General features: G+C 39.1%; 1 protein-coding gene across 1 annotated transcript in view; it reads right to left on the bottom strand.

The window, feature by feature from the left end:
- Positions 1–19,250, bottom strand: part of POLR3B (RNA polymerase III subunit B) — a 115,733-nt gene extending 96,483 nt beyond the window's left edge. The window contains exons 1-8 of the mRNA XM_001498980.7: positions 18,988–19,250; positions 15,439–15,471; positions 12,265–12,321; positions 12,116–12,180; positions 9,652–9,727; positions 6,908–7,008; positions 2,159–2,250; positions 587–704 (exon numbers count right to left, since the gene is read on the bottom strand). Of these exons, the coding sequence (XP_001499030.1) occupies positions 587–704; positions 2,159–2,250; positions 6,908–7,008; positions 9,652–9,727; positions 12,116–12,180; positions 12,265–12,321; positions 15,439–15,471; positions 18,988–19,059 (614 nt within the window). The 5' untranslated portion in view covers positions 19,060–19,250. The remainder of the gene's footprint in view (positions 1–586; positions 705–2,158; positions 2,251–6,907; positions 7,009–9,651; positions 9,728–12,115; positions 12,181–12,264; positions 12,322–15,438; positions 15,472–18,987) is intronic.
- Between the last annotated feature and the right edge of the window lie 468 nt (positions 19,251–19,718).

The raw sequence follows: 19,718 nt of genomic DNA, 5'->3' as shown, positions 1-19,718 counted from the left end.
TGCACACTGACATCTTAACTATGCCACAAGGTTTTTAATTCCCAGAACTCATTAACATTCAAATTTCAAATTACATGATAATAAACCAGAGAAAAGAAGTTATGGGGGTAATACAAGGGACGCTGTGGTAGAAAAATGAGTACACTGTGAAAGAGTCTGGTCTAGGAAACTAACAATAAGATGTTAAGTCCATTATATAATTCATTAAATGTTTAGTATAAAATACTGATTATTTCGATGTAGATGTACATATGTAAAATGGTCAAAGACTGAAAAGGAACATGAAAAACTAAAGAGTGGTTTTCTATTTCTTTTTTACAAGTTCCTTTAATGCTATGAATAGACATAAAATTCAACTTGAATAAAATAACGAGTTGCCTTTCAAATAATGTCTCACACTTTCATCACGGAAAATCTTAAATCAATATTCTACACTTACAGACTTATACAATAAATTAAACAAAGGTAGTTTGAATATTATGCTGCCTGTTATCAGAAATAACTGGTTACTCATATTGAAAGAGCACCATCTGATATGAAAGGAATTAACAATATTTCTTAAGGGCATCATCTCTGCTCTCCATACCTGGTAACCGAAGCACCGACCGTGCCTTTTCTGTCAGCCTCCACGATGATCCTGTTCTTAGACAGCTGCTCTTGGATAAGAATAACTTTTTCTACTCCTTTAACGATGAAGTAGCCACCTGCCCAAAGGAAACAAGAAAAGCTTCACCACCCATTCCTCAGCGTGATTTAGTAATCTCCTGAATTAGAGAACACGCTCCCACTGCTTCACGGCGCTGGCACCACTTAACTTGAAGGGCTTTGCTGATACTGTCTCATGACTGGATGACAGTCAGCACCCGATTTTACACAAATGAGCCATAAGACACTAAACTTCTTGAGAACAGGGAATGCATCTTATAGGTCTATGTAGCATTAGCATCTGCCATACATAAGAGGCAAGTGAAAAATGTGAAAAAATTACTCCTTAGATTTCTTAAGCACAAAAATACCAACAATCTTTAATATAAACTGAAATTCGCTCTAAGTTTTCTAACAAATCAGTGACAATGGTAGAGTAAGATTAGGCTTCCAAAATAATATTCTATATTCAATAAAACTCATAAAACATTATCACACATTTTTTGCACACAATTCAGAATAAGATAAAGTGAGACTTTATTTTACCTGCAGCATATAAGCAAAAAAAAGGCAACATATTTGACTTACACAACATTTTACTATAGTCTAGTAAAGTTACCTTGTTAAGGTCTTTCCAAAACCTTCTTGGAGTCTACATTAATGCAACTTCAAAGGAATGAGATTAAAGTAACTATAAATTAAATCAATGTGAAACATGAGTTAAAGAATTAAAAGAAGCTCTCTGTTAAACGTAAAGCTTGAAACTTTACAAAAGAAACTGCCTAGAAATAGTACAGAAAACATAATTGTTAAAAACTTACAAGATTCATTTTTTTGCCCCTTTACTGCATTTAAACCCATCTACAGTGAGCTATTTGAGTCTGTTCAGTCCAGCTAGACAAATAAGTGTGAGATTATTCTTGAATTTGTAAGCATACCAAAAGAAACCATTGAGCAGAGACAAAGAAAAGACTGACAAACCATAGCAATACCTCAGAACTTGAGTATTAAAGTTTTAAACTTGAAATAAAAGAGGAAATAGCATATTTTTCAGAAATACAGAGTAATAGAATAAAGTTAGAGCCAAATTTCCAGAAGTTTTATGAATGAAGTTTTATCCAAGTTCAAGTTCATCATACAGCAGAAAGGCTGCTATTGCGTTTGCAGAAAAATGTTAAAACAACATCAACAGGGGCCAGCCCGGTGGCGCTGCAGTTAAGTTTACATGTTCTGCATTGGCGGCCCAGGGTTCGCTGGTTTGGATCCCAGGTGTGGACCTACACACTGCTTGTCAAGCCATGCTGTGGCAGGCATCCTACATATAAAGTAGAGGAAGATGGGCACAGATATTACATCAGGGCCAGCCTTCATCAGCGAAAAAAAAAGAGGAAGATTGGCAGCAGATGTTAGCTCAGGGCTAATCTTCCTCCAAAGAAAAACTAAAACAACATCAACAGTAAAACAAAAGCAAAAAAGAAAAGGAAAGGGGGTAAATCCGAGGAATCACACCTACCTGGATCTAACGGACATTCATTCAGTTTGGCAAATTCTGCTGGCGTTTTTCCTGTGAGAACACAGTTCGAACTACGTAGCATTATGGGCATTCTGTTTAAAATAAAACAAAAGAAAATATCACACAAAGATTGTCACTGGCAAAAAAAAAAGGTGAGAAGAATACAAATCATGCACTACAAACATCTCTAAGGGGTCTGCCTTCTTCTCTAGCGTGTTAGAAAAGGCAGAGGAATGGAGTTACATGAGACAGCTGATGAAATGAAGTATTTCCTCAGGCACAATGCTCTTCTGGTACAGATAACAAAAACTCAAATGTTTGATTTCCTTGAACTTTGCAGACAGGCTTTAGTGAAAGTCAGAAACGGCAGCAACTCTTCATTCATGGTAAACAAAGTGATTCTCATTAGTTATGTAGAAATAGCACAATGAGTCAAAGTATAAGGAACAAGAGACTGACTAACTATCAAAACTAACCAGGCAGTTTTCAACAAGAACTAAGTAACACTTCAAAAATGAAAAATGTAAGCATTAATTTAAAAATCTATGAATAGTTTGAATAATAGTAGATTTGACACTGCTGAAGACAGAATTACTCAATTGGAAAAGAGATCTGAAGAAGTTGAGAATGTATTTCAGAGAGACAAAGAGATGGAAGATACGAAAGAGTTTAAAAGTCAAAGAAGGCTGGAGTGAGAGGGTCTCATATATGTCTCTTCTGACTTCTAGAGGAAGAGAATATACAGAATGGGTGAGAAGTCCTATTCAGAGATAATGGCTGAGAAGTTTTAAAAATGTGTAAAAGCCATAAATCCTTACAATAATATCTATGCAGGATAAATAAAAAGAAAGCCCCACCTAGGGGCTGGCCCGGTGGCCGAGTGGTTAAGTTGGCGCACTTCACTGCAGGCGGCCCAGTGTTTCATTGGTTTGAATCCTGGGCGCGGACACGGCACTGCTCATCAGACCACGCTGAGGCAGCGTCCCACATGCCACAACTAGAAGGACCCACAACGAAGAATACACAACTATGTACGGGGGGCTTTGGGGAGAAAAAGGAAAAAATAAAATCTTTAAAAAAAAAAAAAAAAAGAAAGCTCCACCTAAACACAGTTAAGATACAAAACACCAAAGGCAGAGAGATGATTTAAAACCCAGCTAGAAGAAAAGGCAAGTTCCCAAAAAGGGAAGGATTGCCAGTGGAGTGGTCACTGCCAGTGCTGAGAGACACGCTGTCAACCGAGATGCGTGCACTCTGTTGAACCATCCTTCAGAATGAGGCTGACACAAGGATAATTTCAGACAAAAACTGAGAGAAGTTACTACTCACAGACCCTCACTAAAAGAGTTTCTAAAAGATAGCACTTCAGGAAGATGAAAAATAAATGTGGAATGAGAATCTGACAGGCAAATGTGTACGGTAACACAAAGAAAATGGTAAATAACGTGGGTAACTATAACAAATATTAACTTTAAGACAATAATAATAATTCTGATTTATGTGCTAAAAAAAAAACCAAGGTAGAACTAAAATTTGGCACAACAAAGGCACATAAACAAGTCAAAGCTCTCTAAGGTCCTTGTTCTTTCCAGGAGGAGAATAAAGATATTGATTATTTTCAAACTTTGTTAAGTATGTATTTTAAAATTTATAAACTAAACATAAACAATCAGAAATACTGTATACAACTTTCAACCTCTTGAGGGAGAGTAAGGAAAAAAAAAACTTCCATTAATCCAAAAGGCAAAAAGAGAAAAAAACTGAAATATATGACAAGCTGGACAAATTTAAAGTACAAAATAAGTTGACAGAAGTATATCCAAATACATCAGTAACATGATAAATGTAAATGGACTACATTCTCAGGTAAATTTTTTTTTTTTTAAAGATTTGTTTTTCCTTTTTCTCCCCAAAGACCCCTGTACACAGGTGTATATTTTTAGTTGTGGGTCCTGCTAGTTGTGGCATGTGGGATGCCACCTCAGCGTGGTTTAATGAGCAGTGCCATGTCCGTGCCCAGAATTCGAACCGGCAAAACCCTGGGCTGCCAAAGCATAGCACGTGAACTTTACCACTTGGCCACAGGGCTATCCCCGTCAGGTAAAGTTTTTAAAAATCTAGCCATATGCAGTTTACTCCAAATGTAGCTAAAACATATGGACAGGGGCTGGCCCCGTGGCGGAGTGGTTAAGTTCGCATGCTCTGCTTCAGCAGCCCAGGATTTCACCGGTTTGGATCCTGGGCGCGCACATGGGACCGCTCATCCAGTCATGTTGAGGAGGCATCCCACATTAGCACAACCAGAGTGACCTACAATCAGAATACACAACTATGTACTGGGGGGATTTGGGGAGAAAAAGAAGATAAAAAGATTGGCAACAGATATTAGCTCAGGTGCCAATCTTTAAAAAAAAAAAACAAAAAACTACAGACATAGAAAGATTAGAAAGAAAAGGATTTTAAAAACGATATGCCATAAAAATAACCAAAAGAAAGCAGATGTGGTTATATTAAGAGCAGACAAAATAAATTTTGAGGCAAAAAATATTACAAGAGAGAAAGAAAATAAACACATAATAATAAAAGGTTCAATTCATCAGAAAGACCTAAAAATTCTAAATTCTATGCATCTAATACCATAACTTCAAAAAGCAAAAATAAACAAAAAGGTAAGGCGAAATGCATACATTTGCCACCATAGTGGGAGATTTTAACACATCTCTACCAGTAACTGAGAACGAAAAAATCAAATATCAGTGAAGATACATAACATCTAAAGAACACAATTAGCAAGCTCAATCTGAAGGAAAAACATAGACAAGGACGCAACCAGAGACTACCCCTTGCTTCCAAACACACCTGAAACATGTATGAAAAGAAACAGGTCTCCATAAAGTTGCAAAGACTGACATAAAGCACCAATTCGGAAATTTTAAAACAGTCTTCTAAGTAACCCATAGGTTAAAAAAGAAACCATAATGGGAAGGTAGGGATAGAAATATCCTCACTTTACACAAAAGGAAATCAAAACACTAAGATATAGGAATAGTAAAATGACCACAGTACCCATAAGAAGGATTAAAAATAAGAAACAAAATTTAGAGGAGGAAGGAAGGAGGACAGGGGGTGACAGAGATAAGCTAATCCACACCTTTATTAGGAGTCAATAAATAGTGTCTAAAGTCGATGTATCAAGAAATAAAGGTATAAGCAAAGCATTTAAAGTTATAGACTTGATCACCACCAGAAAAATAACAGAAATGGTTATGAGGTTGGGAAGGGGACCGGGGTGAGGAAGGTTTGGGAGGAAGACTACTGCTCTGTATCAAATGTTCTTATGCACTACTGGGTTTGTTACCATGTACAAATGTTATTTGGATTAAACTAAAATTTTTAGATAAAAAACAATTAAATGAGATAATGTATTTAATGTAGGTAGTGCATGCTACATATAACCATTCTAATTAACAGAGGTCATTTTTATGAATGCAGGGCTAACCAATGAAATCACCCATCACTGCAGCTGGCACACAGTAGGTATACAACAAATACTAGCTACATTCACGCCCTTCCCTGCCTTCTCTTTAACCTGGATCTGAACCCTAAATCTTAACAACTACTTTGGTTGTGCTCCTATCTCTCCAGTCTTTCCTTCACATCTTCCTTACCTCATCTGGGTAAGAATTTAGCAGTGGTCCAGATTTAACTGGACACAAGTGTGGCCCACATATAAGAAAGAGAAAAGCTCTCATCTTAACACTGATAAACTGTCCTGCTACAACAAAGATTAACATTTTAATATCCCTACTTATCTTCCTTACTGAAGAATGAGGAGAGAAACAATACAAATAGCCCCTTCCTTAGGAGAAATTGGGGAAGGATTTGCTAAACTTGTGTGTTCCCACAGTATTCTGGACTTCTCTATCCAAGTACTTACCCAGTGGTGCCATAGTTACTTAAGCCTGCCTTCCCTGGCAGCTGGGATTTACGGGAGCTGACAGGAGCTGTATCTTAACTATCTTCTGTTTACCTGAGTACCTAGCACAGTGCATGACAAATGACAGGAAGCTGGTGCATATTTGTTGAACGAATGGACTGTTTATTAAGCTTCTAGCACTTTTGAAGAGGGGAAAACACTTGAATGGGAATTATTTGGAGTAAGTTTAAAGTCCAATATCATTATTAAGCATTATTATTATTATTATTATTATTATTAATGTGGGTTATGTCCATTTCTATAGGAGAGTCAATATATTTCTCTAATTAGGAAAAGCAGACTGCAAAAATGCTAGCTAATGCTGGCTATCATTTCCTAGCTTGTTCTGGGCAATAAGTAACTTCTCCCTTAAATACTGCTACATGGGAAACACTCAAACTTCCAGGAAAACTCAAACTTAAAAGATACATGAATCCATCAAGAAGACCAGCCCAGGAGAGTTCACTGAAATGCTACCTTACCTAATGCTCCGAACTGCCTGGAGTCACAGGAGGGAATGGAAGCATTCCCCTTAACTTTACAGAAAAGATTTCACAGTTCAAAACTAATAACCACAACTATACGCTGGACACTGCTCCCAGTGCTTTACCTGTGCTGGCTCATGGAATCCATTAAATAACCCCATGAAGTGGCACCCTTTCCCACATTTTTCAGGTGAGGAAATGGGGCAGAGAACTTCAGTACTTGCTCAAGGTCACATCACAGGGCTGGAATGCAGACAGCGTGGCTCCAACACGGACGTCATTTCTCACCTGCCAATGGGTAAGGCGTTGCGGATGATCCTCTGGCTGCCTCGGGTGTACTCAATATCCACCGTGATGGGGGCCGAGTACGTCATGTCCCGCAGACGGCACTGAAATACAGTCAGACAGTCACTGCTCCTCGCGGGAACAGAAAGGGTCCTGGCAGGGTCCAAGAGCTCTGTGTCTAGTAGAAATACAGCCCACTTGTGATCTCTCCACAGAACACTGAGCTGTTCCATGTGCTGCCTTAGGACACTGGGAGTTATGAGCCTACCATCTTCTTGAGGGGAGCAACACCAGCTATTGATCTAGACATCGCCACAGCATCCCTGGCCCTGCCAGCCCAGGAATGGAACACTAAATTCTCACTGATCTGACACCATCACCAGTCTGCTGCCACATCTTTGAAACAATTAGATTGTTCCTTGCAAATGGGTCCATGGAAGGTAACCAATGTGGCTGGCTTATTCAAAACAGTTAACCAGTATAATAACTAAAGTATACAAATACACGAACTAAAAAATTTAAACTATACTTCCTTTTCTTCTCCAAATAAACTATATGACAAAATTCCTTAGCAAGTGATATGCTATAGCACAAATCATTCATCATGTCATTCTAATAATTCCTGAATCATTTGTGGAACTTTAGACATTGGTGTGTGCTTTAGCTTTACATGGCAGTGACTCTCGAAATGATGCCCATGCCTCAGCCATGATAAACATAGGAAACCCCATCAAAATCTTCCAATGACTTTCCCATTATATTGATGGTCATCAGGTGACTTGTAGTCTCAAAAAGAGAATTTCTCTAAACATCCACCATGCAATTTATAAGTACTGAATCCTCTCTCTGGCTGCTACTGAACCAAAAATAGTTAAGATTTAAATTTTTTCCAGCCTTTTTAACTGTGCCTAGGATTTAAAAATACCAGATATCCCTATTATTAACCAATAAAAATTGTTTATCTTATATTCAATTAGATCAAGCCCTCTCCTTCAGGTCGGAGCAAAGGCAGGGTGGCACAGTCGTTCAGAGTGCGGACTGTCTTGCCTGTGGTCAAATTCTGGCTATACCAATTAAGTTTTAAATCACCCTTCTGCATCTCAGTTTCCTAGCATATAAAATGAGGATGAGAATAATTTTAATTCCCATGAGTATAAATATATACTTTTAGAAAGGTATCTTGGTATACAGCTATTATATAAATATTATCTCAATTTTATTAACAAAACTAAAGTAATGCCCATGATAGGCAAACATTCATGGATTTTAACAAACTTATCCCTTCAAATGGCAATGAAACTCAGCCAATGTGGTAAAAATGGGGATCCATTCCCTAGGCCCCAAACGATCCCTGTAGCTCCCTCTGTCTCTCTCAGTCTCTCTCTTTTTGCAGGAATAGGGCTGCGCTGGTCCAGTCTGCAGTAGCTGCACCCTGCCAACCGTGCTGCAGGTCCCGTGACTGCCCACCCTCCTGCTCTCCCACTCGCCCATCTCTCCACGAGTCAAAAATCCCTCAGTAATCCCTGCACCCTCTCTCTCTAATTGTGGTAATACCCATGTAGCTTTTTTCAATATCAGGAAGAATAATTATACTGACAATTGTAGCCTCAGCTTTCTCGAACTACTTGAAACTACTTTGTCTTCCTCCTTCTCTGAATTCAATAACAGAGTTTAGAAGACGACTTGGAAATTGCTAACTGGCTGCTTAGTTCTTGAAAAATTGGAAAGTTTTAGCAAAACAGAGGTAGGAAAAGCCAAAGTGGGGCACGCACTTTCCAACACTCCAGTCCTCACCACTGCATATTCAACACAACGTCACATATGGACCTCATCTACCTGACACTTCTGAGCACTCAAGTCTGCAGTCCCTGGTGTGTCTGTCTCACATGTTTGCTATTTTAATCTCCCCACAAGACTATGAACTCCTTGAGGAAAGATACTGTGTCTCATTTCTCTGGTATGTCTCAATGCTGCGGCACAAAATAAATGTTCAATCAACACTTGGTGACTAATACCAAAATTCGCCCCTACAAATGTCTGGTCACTTGATCATGCTTCCTGTTTAACCTTGTTCAGACAGCCACAAGACTCTAATACCTTACTTGTTGCTTAATAAAGATTCCTGTGCTACGTTCTCTAATTGCCATTTTAGCCTTACATTGGCACAAACCAGACATAGCTACAAAAATCATTTCCTTTCCCAAATCAATTCCAAATTATGGACATTAAGTGGATGAATTTGAAAAGAAAGCTAGAATCTATTAAAAGCCAATAACTAGGCCTGTTCTATAGGCTTTTGTCTGTAGCTCTGTCAAAACCCTGGTATTTAAATTCTCTTCGCATCCATCTCTTCTATTAGACTGTGAGCTCCCAGTCCTCAGGCTCCTCTGCCTGACACATTGCCTGTTGACCCTCAAAAATGTGCTAAACAAGTACCCTGTGCGACGAGCAGCTCACCACGCCAGGCAAAGTGGCCGGCGAGGGGGCATAAGGAAAGATGGCTAAAAAGCTCAGAAACAGAACACAGTTATTAACAGTGCAAGTTAATTAAGATTAAATGAAAAACTAAATAGTGCAGAACTGCTTCCTAATATATTACAGTATTATACAGGTGCTTATTTATTTTGGTTGTCTTTGCCTCATAAGACTTTTTCTCCTGTTTTTAAATCTTTTAAGAATAAATATTAAGGGCACAGACTGTTTGACTAAAAGCAAGCAAATCCAATTAAAGTAAGGTTGAGGATTACCTCATGAGGGGACACTGGTCGAGTCACATTGAAGCTTTCTTCCACATCAGGAAGCCCGACATAGATATTAAGATATCTGAAAAGCAAATTATTCCATTACAACGATACCCCCTCAAAGGACAAATAAACAGACAAGCTATTTTCCTCCCAAATATAAGGATTATACTTTGACAAATGCTTATCTCGCTAAGGATGACAAATTTAAAATTATAATTGGAGATCTTCTTGAAGTGACGGTACAGATAGTATTTTCCCTCCTTTGGAAAGCTATCAAAAATTCTTTTCAAAAATTACTGCACATCTCCTTACAAAAATACTGGAAATACAGCTCCTAAAAATGATACCTGATGAAAAAAGCAAAGTGCAAAAGAGTATCTACAGTAAGCTATCATTCATGTTAAGAAAGGGGATATAAGGGGAAAAAATATATATGCTCATTTGTACAAAAGCAACATGGGAAGGAGAAAGTAGAAACTAATGAGATTGGTTACCTACAGGAAGTACCTGGGAAGAAGGTGGAAGGAATTGGGAGGGGAGTGACAATTTCCTTAACATACTTTTTTCTATAGGTCTAACTTGTACAATCATAATAGTGTTTCAGATACCCAAAAAATAAATGCATAATTAAAATCAATCAGGATGCAGGGGGAACCCAGATGGAACACAAACATTACTGCATCACAAATTCATAACATAACTGCACTGAAAAGGTGTGACAGAAGACTGATCAAAGTAACTTTGGAAAACTGCATTTTGAGTCGATACCGTAAAGATACAAAAGTGGTATACCAATATTTTACTCCATTTAGTAAATTTCACTCTCACAGAGGCATGAATGAACAATTCTGAAACTACTTTATGTATATTCTAGGACTGAATAACTAAGTAAATATAGTGTGGATAATGATCTAGGCTTCTCACTGTCAGGGATAGAAGCTACAAAGAAGGAAAGACAGGAGGTTAGAATGAGTCTTGTAGAGTTGGATTACAATCAGGGGTATCAGTATGCATGGTTTTTAATATGTATAAAAGAGGAGAGGCTATAGAAATACAGGTGCGTGTGTATGCACGTGTTAGTATACACACATATATTTCCTAGCTCTGTCTATGGAGGCTTCAGTATCCATACCTTAATTTCTAAAAACTATTCTCCAATAAGAGATACTAGGGCTCCTTGAAGAAACAGTTGATTCCAGGCTGGAACAGGGAAAATACCAGATGAACCACAGCTCATGGTGCCAAAAAGCAAAGGGGTGCTTGAAATATTAACAGGAGCGTGTTGAAAGGACACAGGAGTCAACCTGAAGAATCTTCCCATGCAATCTGAGCCACACAATAATGATGGTACTGGATGATGATCCATAGAATAAAATAAATATCCATGAATTCATATTGACATAAATAAAATTATAGATAGATAAATGAAGGGAAGAAAAATCTCTTCCTTATGTAGAATTCCAATATTAATGTAGAAGGAATGATGGAAATAGAGGGTCCCATTAGGCAAACATCACAGCAATAACAGTTATAGGTAAGAAACATCAATGTATGCTAAAATTAGTGGATAAGATGTGATGAGAAATAAGATATCTGCATAGTCTCAAAGGATCTCCCCCTAAGATACTTCTTAATTACAAAAGGAAAAATAGCAACTTGACAGTGGAGAAATTTGGAAGATACTACCTTAATCAGTGAACAAAGTGAAAATCACTAGTAAGAAAATATATTGACCTCTGCACTCCCTGATACGATGCAGTGAAAATGACAAAACATCGCTTCTACGGTATTCTTACCAAAAATCCATAATCCAATCTAATCATAAGCAAACATCATACAAACACAAATCGAAGGATCTTCCACAAAACAACTGAGCAGAATCCTTCAAAAGTGTCAAGGTCCTGAAAGACCAGGGAAGCTGGAGGAGCTGGCACAGGTTGGAGGAGACTACGGAGACACGGCACCTAAGCACAACGTAGGGCCCTGAATTGAATCCTGGACCAGAAAAAGGACGCTAATGGGAAAACTTTAGTAAGATCTCCAGATTAGTGGATAGTATTCTATCAATGCTAACTTCTCCATTCTGCTAACTGTGCTTTGGTTATGTACGATGATAGTATTAGGATAAGCTGGGGGAAGGAACTCTGTACTACTTTTGTAATTTTTCTCTACATCTAAAATTGTTTTAAAAAAATTTAAAACCTAATAGTTTCAGTAACTTCTCAAACAAACTCTACTTGTTATAGTTTACCAACTAAAAATTGAGTACTTGATAGTGACAATTAAAAACTGAGCACTTGACAATTAACTTCTTATTAAACAGATAAAAATTATTTAAAATATTTAAAAGTTTTAAATTATTTAAAAATTATTTAAAATTATTTAAAAGTTTTGATAGCAACTACATTCACTTTAAAAAATCTTAGATAGAATCAAAAGAGCCAATTAACAGCAGTTGATTCCTTACTTTAAGTACCACATGGGGTCAGCATCACTCGTAACCTTTTCATTGGCTTTCATGATCTTCTTTATCTGCAGTGGAAAGAACAACAGTAGTAAAGACTCTGGCTTCCAATCAATTCCTAGCTACGTCTATTTCTAAGATCTGATGCTTACCTCTACATTAATGAAATAGTTAAACGAATCTATATGCTGTTTCACAAGGCCTTTAACCTAAACAGATAAAAAGTAAAAGGTAGGTTAGCAACAAAGTAGCAGATTATATAACAGACTCCAATAATAGGTGATCATCAAATTTTTCTCAAAACCAAAGTGAGAAAAACAATCCCTGACTTCTATTTAGTAAAACTTCACATTTATGTACCCTCCTTGAATTTCTCCTCCATCTTACTAGTACACCCTCAAATTTTCCTCCTTGAGAAGCAACCTGATCTTTGGAGTTCAAGATAGGAGTATTTGAATATACCTAATGACTCCCTCAAGTTAATAAATAAGGCAGGATTTACTCTGCATACTTTGAATTTTCAAAAAAATCCAAGAAACAAATATAGCAATTGAGCATTATCTCTTCAACCCTCAAAAAATGCCTATTATATTCTTTATCTTTCTCCCTTATGGCAATTTCATGATTTTCACATATCCAAACTCTGGCTATTTATATCACTTATAGAAGAATGAAGTGGGAAAAAATAAAGATCTTTATTAAGAAAACTGAAAATAATTGCATTTTAAATTGAAACTCAGGGAACTGAAGATCAGATACCAGCTAAGAGTGACCTCCTTTTCATCTCAGAAGTCAGAAATGTCTGCACAGATAGTACTGTGTGCTGTAATGGAAAACGCTGGAACAACAAACACACAGACTCCAAAATCTTAAGATTTAAAAGGACTGTGCATGTTCATTTTCTTTACATTAATTTTCAAACACAATTAGTTCAACACTTCTAGAACATTCCTAACCAATAATCATAGAACCTTTGCTTTAATTACACTTCCTCATTGGGGATCTCACTGGCTTACAAAGCAACCATCACATTTTGAAGGAGTCCTGATTGATGGGGAAAAAATTCAACCTTATAATGACCTGAGGTCTGCCTTCCTCCAGTTTCCACCCCATGGACTTAACTGTCTCTTCTGGAGAAAATAAATGTTCTAGGACAGTCCATTCAGTTATCACATCAATCTTTCACGTTCTCACTTCCAGGCTGAACAGGCCCTTCAACTATTTCTCCCATGCAAGTCTTCCAGACCCTTCAGCAGCCAACGGCCTCCTCGTGGACTTGCTCCAGTTTGTCCATGTTCCTCTTAAGATGAGCACCCTGAACTCACTGACAACATTCTGGACAGTCTGACCAGTGTACAGGGGGCTGCCACCTCCCTCATTCTGCATATTATACCACTGCTATTAAAGAAACAGCCCACATTTATGGCTCATCAACTAAAACTCAAAAGGTAATTTTATCTTCACAAAAAAATGCTATTAAGTTAAGCACACCCCATTTGGTACTTGTGCAAAACTAAGTACCAGGATTTACATTTGTCCCTCTGCACTGTTGTCATCCCAGCCTAACATTCTGAGCCTTGATTCTGTTGGCCAAGAGCACTGGTAGCCTTACAAGCTTTGCGTTCCTGTCTTCAGTTACATATTAAAATCTCTACACTTTCCTTCTCGGACAAGTATATTTCAAGAAAGTCTGCCCAACTTTAAATGAATGAATGCAAGACTGAATGAATGAATGAAATAACCACAGTCTTATGTCTCTACTAAGTTTTCTCTCTCTTCTTGGACTGTGTGCCATCGATGACATCCTCTTTTTTGAATCATAAATACCACTCCTTCTCTTATGCTTATGTATAGTTCCTTTAAAAACAAGTTATAATTACTTTTATATAAAAAATATATAGTTTATATATATAAATATATAAAAATAGATTTATAATATAAATTTTATAAATTCATTATTTATAAGTTTAAATTTATAAAATTTAAATTTTATAATACAAAATATATAAATATATAAATAATATGAAGATATATTTTTATATAAAAAATATACATTATATACCCTTTTTTAAATATTAAAAAAAACCTTTCCTTGACCTATCATTTTATTTCATTCCTGGTCACTCCTCTACTTAAAAATTCTTTAATAGTTTCCTATTACTGTCAGAAAAAAAGCCAAAAATCTTTAAAATAGCTTCCAATTTGGGTCAGAAATACGGCCCTGACAGCTCTCCCAGGATCATCTCCCAGCACTCTCCCCTCTGCTGATAACACAGAACTAAGTCAACAAAATTTAATTGAAAACTCAATTTTCAAGTCTCCATTCTTTCACTTAGCATAATGCCTTCAAGATTATTCATGTTGTGGTAAGTATCAGCACTTGATTTCTTTTTATTGCCCAATAATATTCCATTATACGGATATACCACATTTTATGTATCCATCCATAAGTTGACACACATTTGGGGTGTTTCCACTTTTTGGTTATTATAAATAATGCTGCTATGAACATTTGTGTACAAGTTTTTGCACGGACATACGTTTTCATTTCTCTTGAGTAGACACCTAGGAGCAGACTTGCTGGATCTTACAGTAACTCTTTGTTTAACCATTCGAGGAACTGCCAGGCTATTTTCCAAAGTGGCTGCAACATTTTACATTCCCACTAGCAGAGCACAAAGGTTCCAATTTCTCTACATCCTCATCCACGCTTACTATCTTTCTTTCCCACTACAGCCATCCGCGTGGGTGTCAAGTGGTGTTTCACTTGTAGTACTCCCTGCTTCTGAGAAGAAGCTCGTTAAAACGGAACTGAAGCCCTACACCCTTATATTCAGCAGTTCCTCGGACTATCCAGTCATCCATTCCAGTCAAACAGACTGGTCGCTGTTTCCTACAGACCCTGGGCAGGCTCCTCTCAAGCACCGCTATTAAGCTAGCTCTCTTAAGCCGGCTCTCTGCATCCTACCTTTCAGCTTAGTTAACTCCTTTCCTCTTAAGATGTGGTTTGTCTCACTTCATTTGGGAGGCTCTCTCTGAACACCTGTGGCATCACTCTTTTGCCAACAGCACTTCAGTCTGTATTATTCTCCGGCCATGACACCAGGTACACTACTTCCTGTCTCTAACATTAGATTACCACTCCCCCAACTAGAACCTCATGGGCAGGGATACCGCCTTGTAATTCCTCGTATTTCCAAAACCTAGCAAGGTACACAGTTATACACAGTCAAAAAATTTTGGTGATAAAAATTTAATCTTAAAAAAAGACTTATTTCTTGATTTTTCACCAGAAAAATAACTAATTATTATTAAATGTTCATTACCTTTAAAAATGCTGGAAGCAGCCTCCATTTTTCCTGTAACAGGAAAACAATAAGAATATCAGAATTCTGTGCTAGGAACCACAATATTTCTATAAGAAATTACTCTAATGTACCAAAAATGACTCACTTTACCATAGGAAGCAAAAGAAAATAAACCAAAACAAAAAGAACAATTTTTACATTGTAACCACTTTTATGGAAATCATGTATGTGCGTGTGTACATGCATATAAATACAGGTAGACACACATACATATATATATGTACACACCACAGACTTCTTAAATAGAATAGAATTTAATATCTTCTTGATGATCAAGCTTCCAAGCACTTCTCCTCATTATTTTATTCTCATGACACTTCCTGAGTTAAATGGGGTTTGCCAGTTTGAGAAAAGGAGAGTAAGCTTCAGAATCCGGTGGGGAACGCAGGTCTCCTGAGTTCTTTCTCCCTTCCATTTTCTCTCAACTAATGCATGGTCAGAGCTCATCTGAGGGCAGCAGACGGACGACACACATGGTGTCCACCTCCTACATTAAACAGCTGCAGACTGCCATGGGTCTGGAGTTCTTTGGCCCGCTTTTTATAACCTTCCTGGGTTTGTAAATAGCCTACCATGATAAGACACCTTTCATGAATCCCATAATCTGCTAATGGGAAATCTGACAAATGGGTAGAACTGAGTCTAAACTCGGTTTCTCACTAAGGGCCTAAGGATCAGGCAAGACCTTGCAGCAACTGTAAAATTTTTGACTTTCACTCTGAGTGACATGAGAAGCACGAGAAGGTTCTGAGCAAAAAGCAACATGGTGATGTGACTTATTTTAATTGCATCAGGTGAAATGATGGGTTGAGTTGCTGGGTTGAGAACAGACAGGGTTAGAAGCAGGGAGATCATTTAGGAGCTTACTACAATACTCCGGGCTGCTACCAGTACAGGTAGTCAGAAACGGTTAGCTGGGAGACACAGTGTGAAGTTAGAGCCAACAGGACTTGATAATAGGTTAGATAGAGACTTTGAGAGAAAGAGGAGTCAAGAATAACACCTCAGAGTCGCCACTTATGGAGATGAGGAAGCAGGAATGCTGTCAAAGCAACAGGTTTAGGTGTGGAGGGGCTATCAGGAATTTGGTTGGGGGCATGTCAAGTCTGAGATATCTATTAGACATTGGGGTGGAGATGTCAAAAAAACAACAAATATGAGCCTGGAACTTGGGAAAAGAGTGGCCTGGAGATATCAATTAGGGAGATATAAAGTAGCAAATGGATGGTAATTATAGCCAAGTAATGGAAGAGATTTCCTAAAGAGTATAGGCGGAGAAGAGTTCCATGAAGTGAGATCAAGAACACTCCAACATTTAGAGATGAGGGGCACAAGGCAGCTATAGAAAAGGAGACAGAAGAAGCGGCCAGGGAGGGAGGCAGACAAGCTGGAGAAAGTAAAAACATTTTTCAAGTATAAAGTGAGGTGGGGGAATATAGAAATCTCTGTACCTTCCTCTCAATTTTGCTATGAATCTAAAAAGCTCTAAAAAGATTGTCTTAAAAAAAAAGTCAGGCAAAGCTAATCAATGACGCTAGAATTCAACAAGTGGTGGGACTGAAAAGGGAACTTTCTGGGGTGATGGAAATGTTCTGTATCTTGTGTTGGGTGGTAGCTGTTTGGGTATACATGACTGTGAAAACTAATGAAATGGAACACTTATTATTCCTGCACTTATTGTATGTAAGTCTACAAAGAGGAATAAAAGAAAGATCAGAAAGAACTATAAAAGAAGAGAAGAAAGATCTCAGGGATGGGCGGGAGATAGAAAAAGAGGCTGGAGAAGTAAGCAGTGCCTAGACTGAGGAAAGCCTTATAAACATGGTAAAGACTTTAGATTTTGCCCAAGAGCAATAGGCAGAGACTGAAGAATTTTAACCAAGGGAACAATACGGTCGTATTTGTGTGTTCTGTGTTTAAACCGATGGCTGAGAGGAGAGAATAGATTGGAGTGGGGACAAATCAGGAGCCTCGTTAGTAGATGACAGTGACTCAGAAGTGGGAGAAGAGCAGGAATGAAGTCTCAGACTTGAGTAGACTTAGTAGGCGGGACCCTTAAGATGGGATGTGGCTTGGGAAGAGGGCCAGGAAAGGGAACTGTTATTCCTAAATCAGAAGACTCGAACTGTGGTTTTGGTCCCTTCATAGCTGGGCAAATTCAGGCAAGAAATATAAATCCTTTAGGCTTATTCTTTCAGCTCTCTGGAGAAGGAATCCAGTTAGCAGTCAAGGACGAACACTCTGGAGTCAGACTTCCAGAGCCCACATTCCAGATCGGCCATTTGGCAGCCTTCTGACACTGGGTTAGTTACTTAACCTTTCTGGGTCTCAAAAATCTTAATTGGCAAAATGTGGTAAAAACAGTGCTTATTTCAGAGAATTAGATAACGTAAGGCCTGTTTAGAGCCTAGATCACAATAAGTGCTCTTAATATTAACTCTTCAAGAGTTAAAAATCCAATATTGCCTGATGACGATCAGCAGTGTATTGCAGGCACTCACAGATTGAATTTGATGGACTGATTATAATTCGACCTCATTAACCCGCCAAATGATTATAAAGAGGTTCTTATAATAGACTCACTGATCACATCACTCTTCTGCTTAAACCCTTCAACAGCATCTCACTGCTCCCTCACATGTCTAACAAAACCTTGCATAATCAGGACCCTTACCTCTCCTCCACCTTTCAGCTCTCCTCTACCCTTCTCCACTCTAGTACTTCTGGATTTTAGCTCCTCAAAAACATCAGCCAGCCTTGCCTACGGGGTTTCAAAGAGTCCTCTTCCCTCTGCCTGGAATCTCTCGCCTATTGTTTCAAGCCTCATTTCTCCAGTCCCTCATTCCATACCAAGGAAGATTTTGAGGCCCAGAGAGGTTATAACACGTGGCTTTCCAGAAAATAAAATTATGTCACCAGCTGAACAACATCAGGCAGCTCACGGTAAGGCAGTTATCCTTAATTTCTCATCATCGGATGGCAGCGATGGGGCTACTCCCCAGAAAACACCTAGGCAAAATTTTGGGTAAGTTTCCAGGGTGATTAAAATACTCCTGCAGCCCAAACTTGAATTCCAAGTTAAAAGAGAGGAAAACTGGTCTGCAATTCAGACGACTTGGTTTGACCACCACAGGCTGCTACGGGACCCCATCAAAGCGGCCTAAGCTCCCTGCACCTCCCTGTCCTCTCTAAGCCTGAGAAGATGCAATATGTTCCCCCAGGTGGGCGAGGACCAGTCCTCCCCTGACACACGCGACCAGTGAAAAGGGTCCGACCCGAGGGCCGCGTGGCAGCTGACAACTCGGCAGAACTCGGGCCTTCCACGCGCACGCGGCGGCCGGCTGGGGAAAGGAGCCCCCCTCCACCACGTGGCTGCCTGAGCATGCGCGGAGTACTGAGCATGCGCAGAAGCCGCGGGCCGCAGCCCTCCGTGGCGAGAGCTCTCGGGGCAACGCCCCCTGAGGACTCGTCCCGGCCCCTTCCGCTCCCCGCGCGCCCGGCCCTCACCTCTACAGTCGGGATGGGCGCCGCCAGCTGCTCCGGAGTCAGGCTCCCAAACTCCTCCGCCAGCACGTCCATGCTGCTCACGACAAAGGAAGAAGCAAACAGAACCCCCACACCCGCCTTCCCTGCCCCAAGCAAACTGCAGCGCCCGTGGAGAGCGGGGCGTGAAGGCCTAAATGGTCCCCGCCGCACAAGTTAATGGAAGGCGCGACAGAAAGGTTCCGCCTGCACGCTGCTCGAACCTGCAGTGGAACCCGGATGTGGCTGAGGCGAAGCTGGGGAACTGCGCCCCCTGGTATCGCTCGGAGGTCTCGCCCGAGTAATCCTAAACCCCAGCTGATAGATTCTTTGCCAATTATCCCATGATTAAGACCAATAAAGCATATTGGTTGTAACTTTTTAAGTAATTCAAAGAAACGAGTAAACCGATAATTTGCGCAGCTTGAGCCACGGAGGCAGAGAATTCATTTAATTCAGTCCGAAACTACACATGTAGTGTGGAAAAACAGAAAACTTACCAAATGCCTAGTAGCAGGGGATTGGTTAAAAAAATTATGGTACGTATGTGATAGAATATTATACAACCATTAAAATGACCATAAAGTGAGGAGGAATTAACTCACTAGAGAGTAGAGCCTAACAGGACAGTAATTAAGACAGTGCTGTACTAGAAAAGGATTAGAGGGAAGATCCAAGAATAAATACCAGCTCGTCGAGAAATTTAGAATGAAAAG

The sequence above is a fragment of the Equus caballus genome, chromosome 28, assembly GCF_041296265.1.
Source record: "Equus caballus isolate H_3958 breed thoroughbred chromosome 28, TB-T2T, whole genome shotgun sequence".
NCBI classification, from domain to species: Eukaryota; Metazoa; Chordata; class Mammalia; order Perissodactyla; family Equidae; genus Equus; species Equus caballus.
This window is presented reverse-complemented; position numbering and strand designations above follow the sequence as displayed.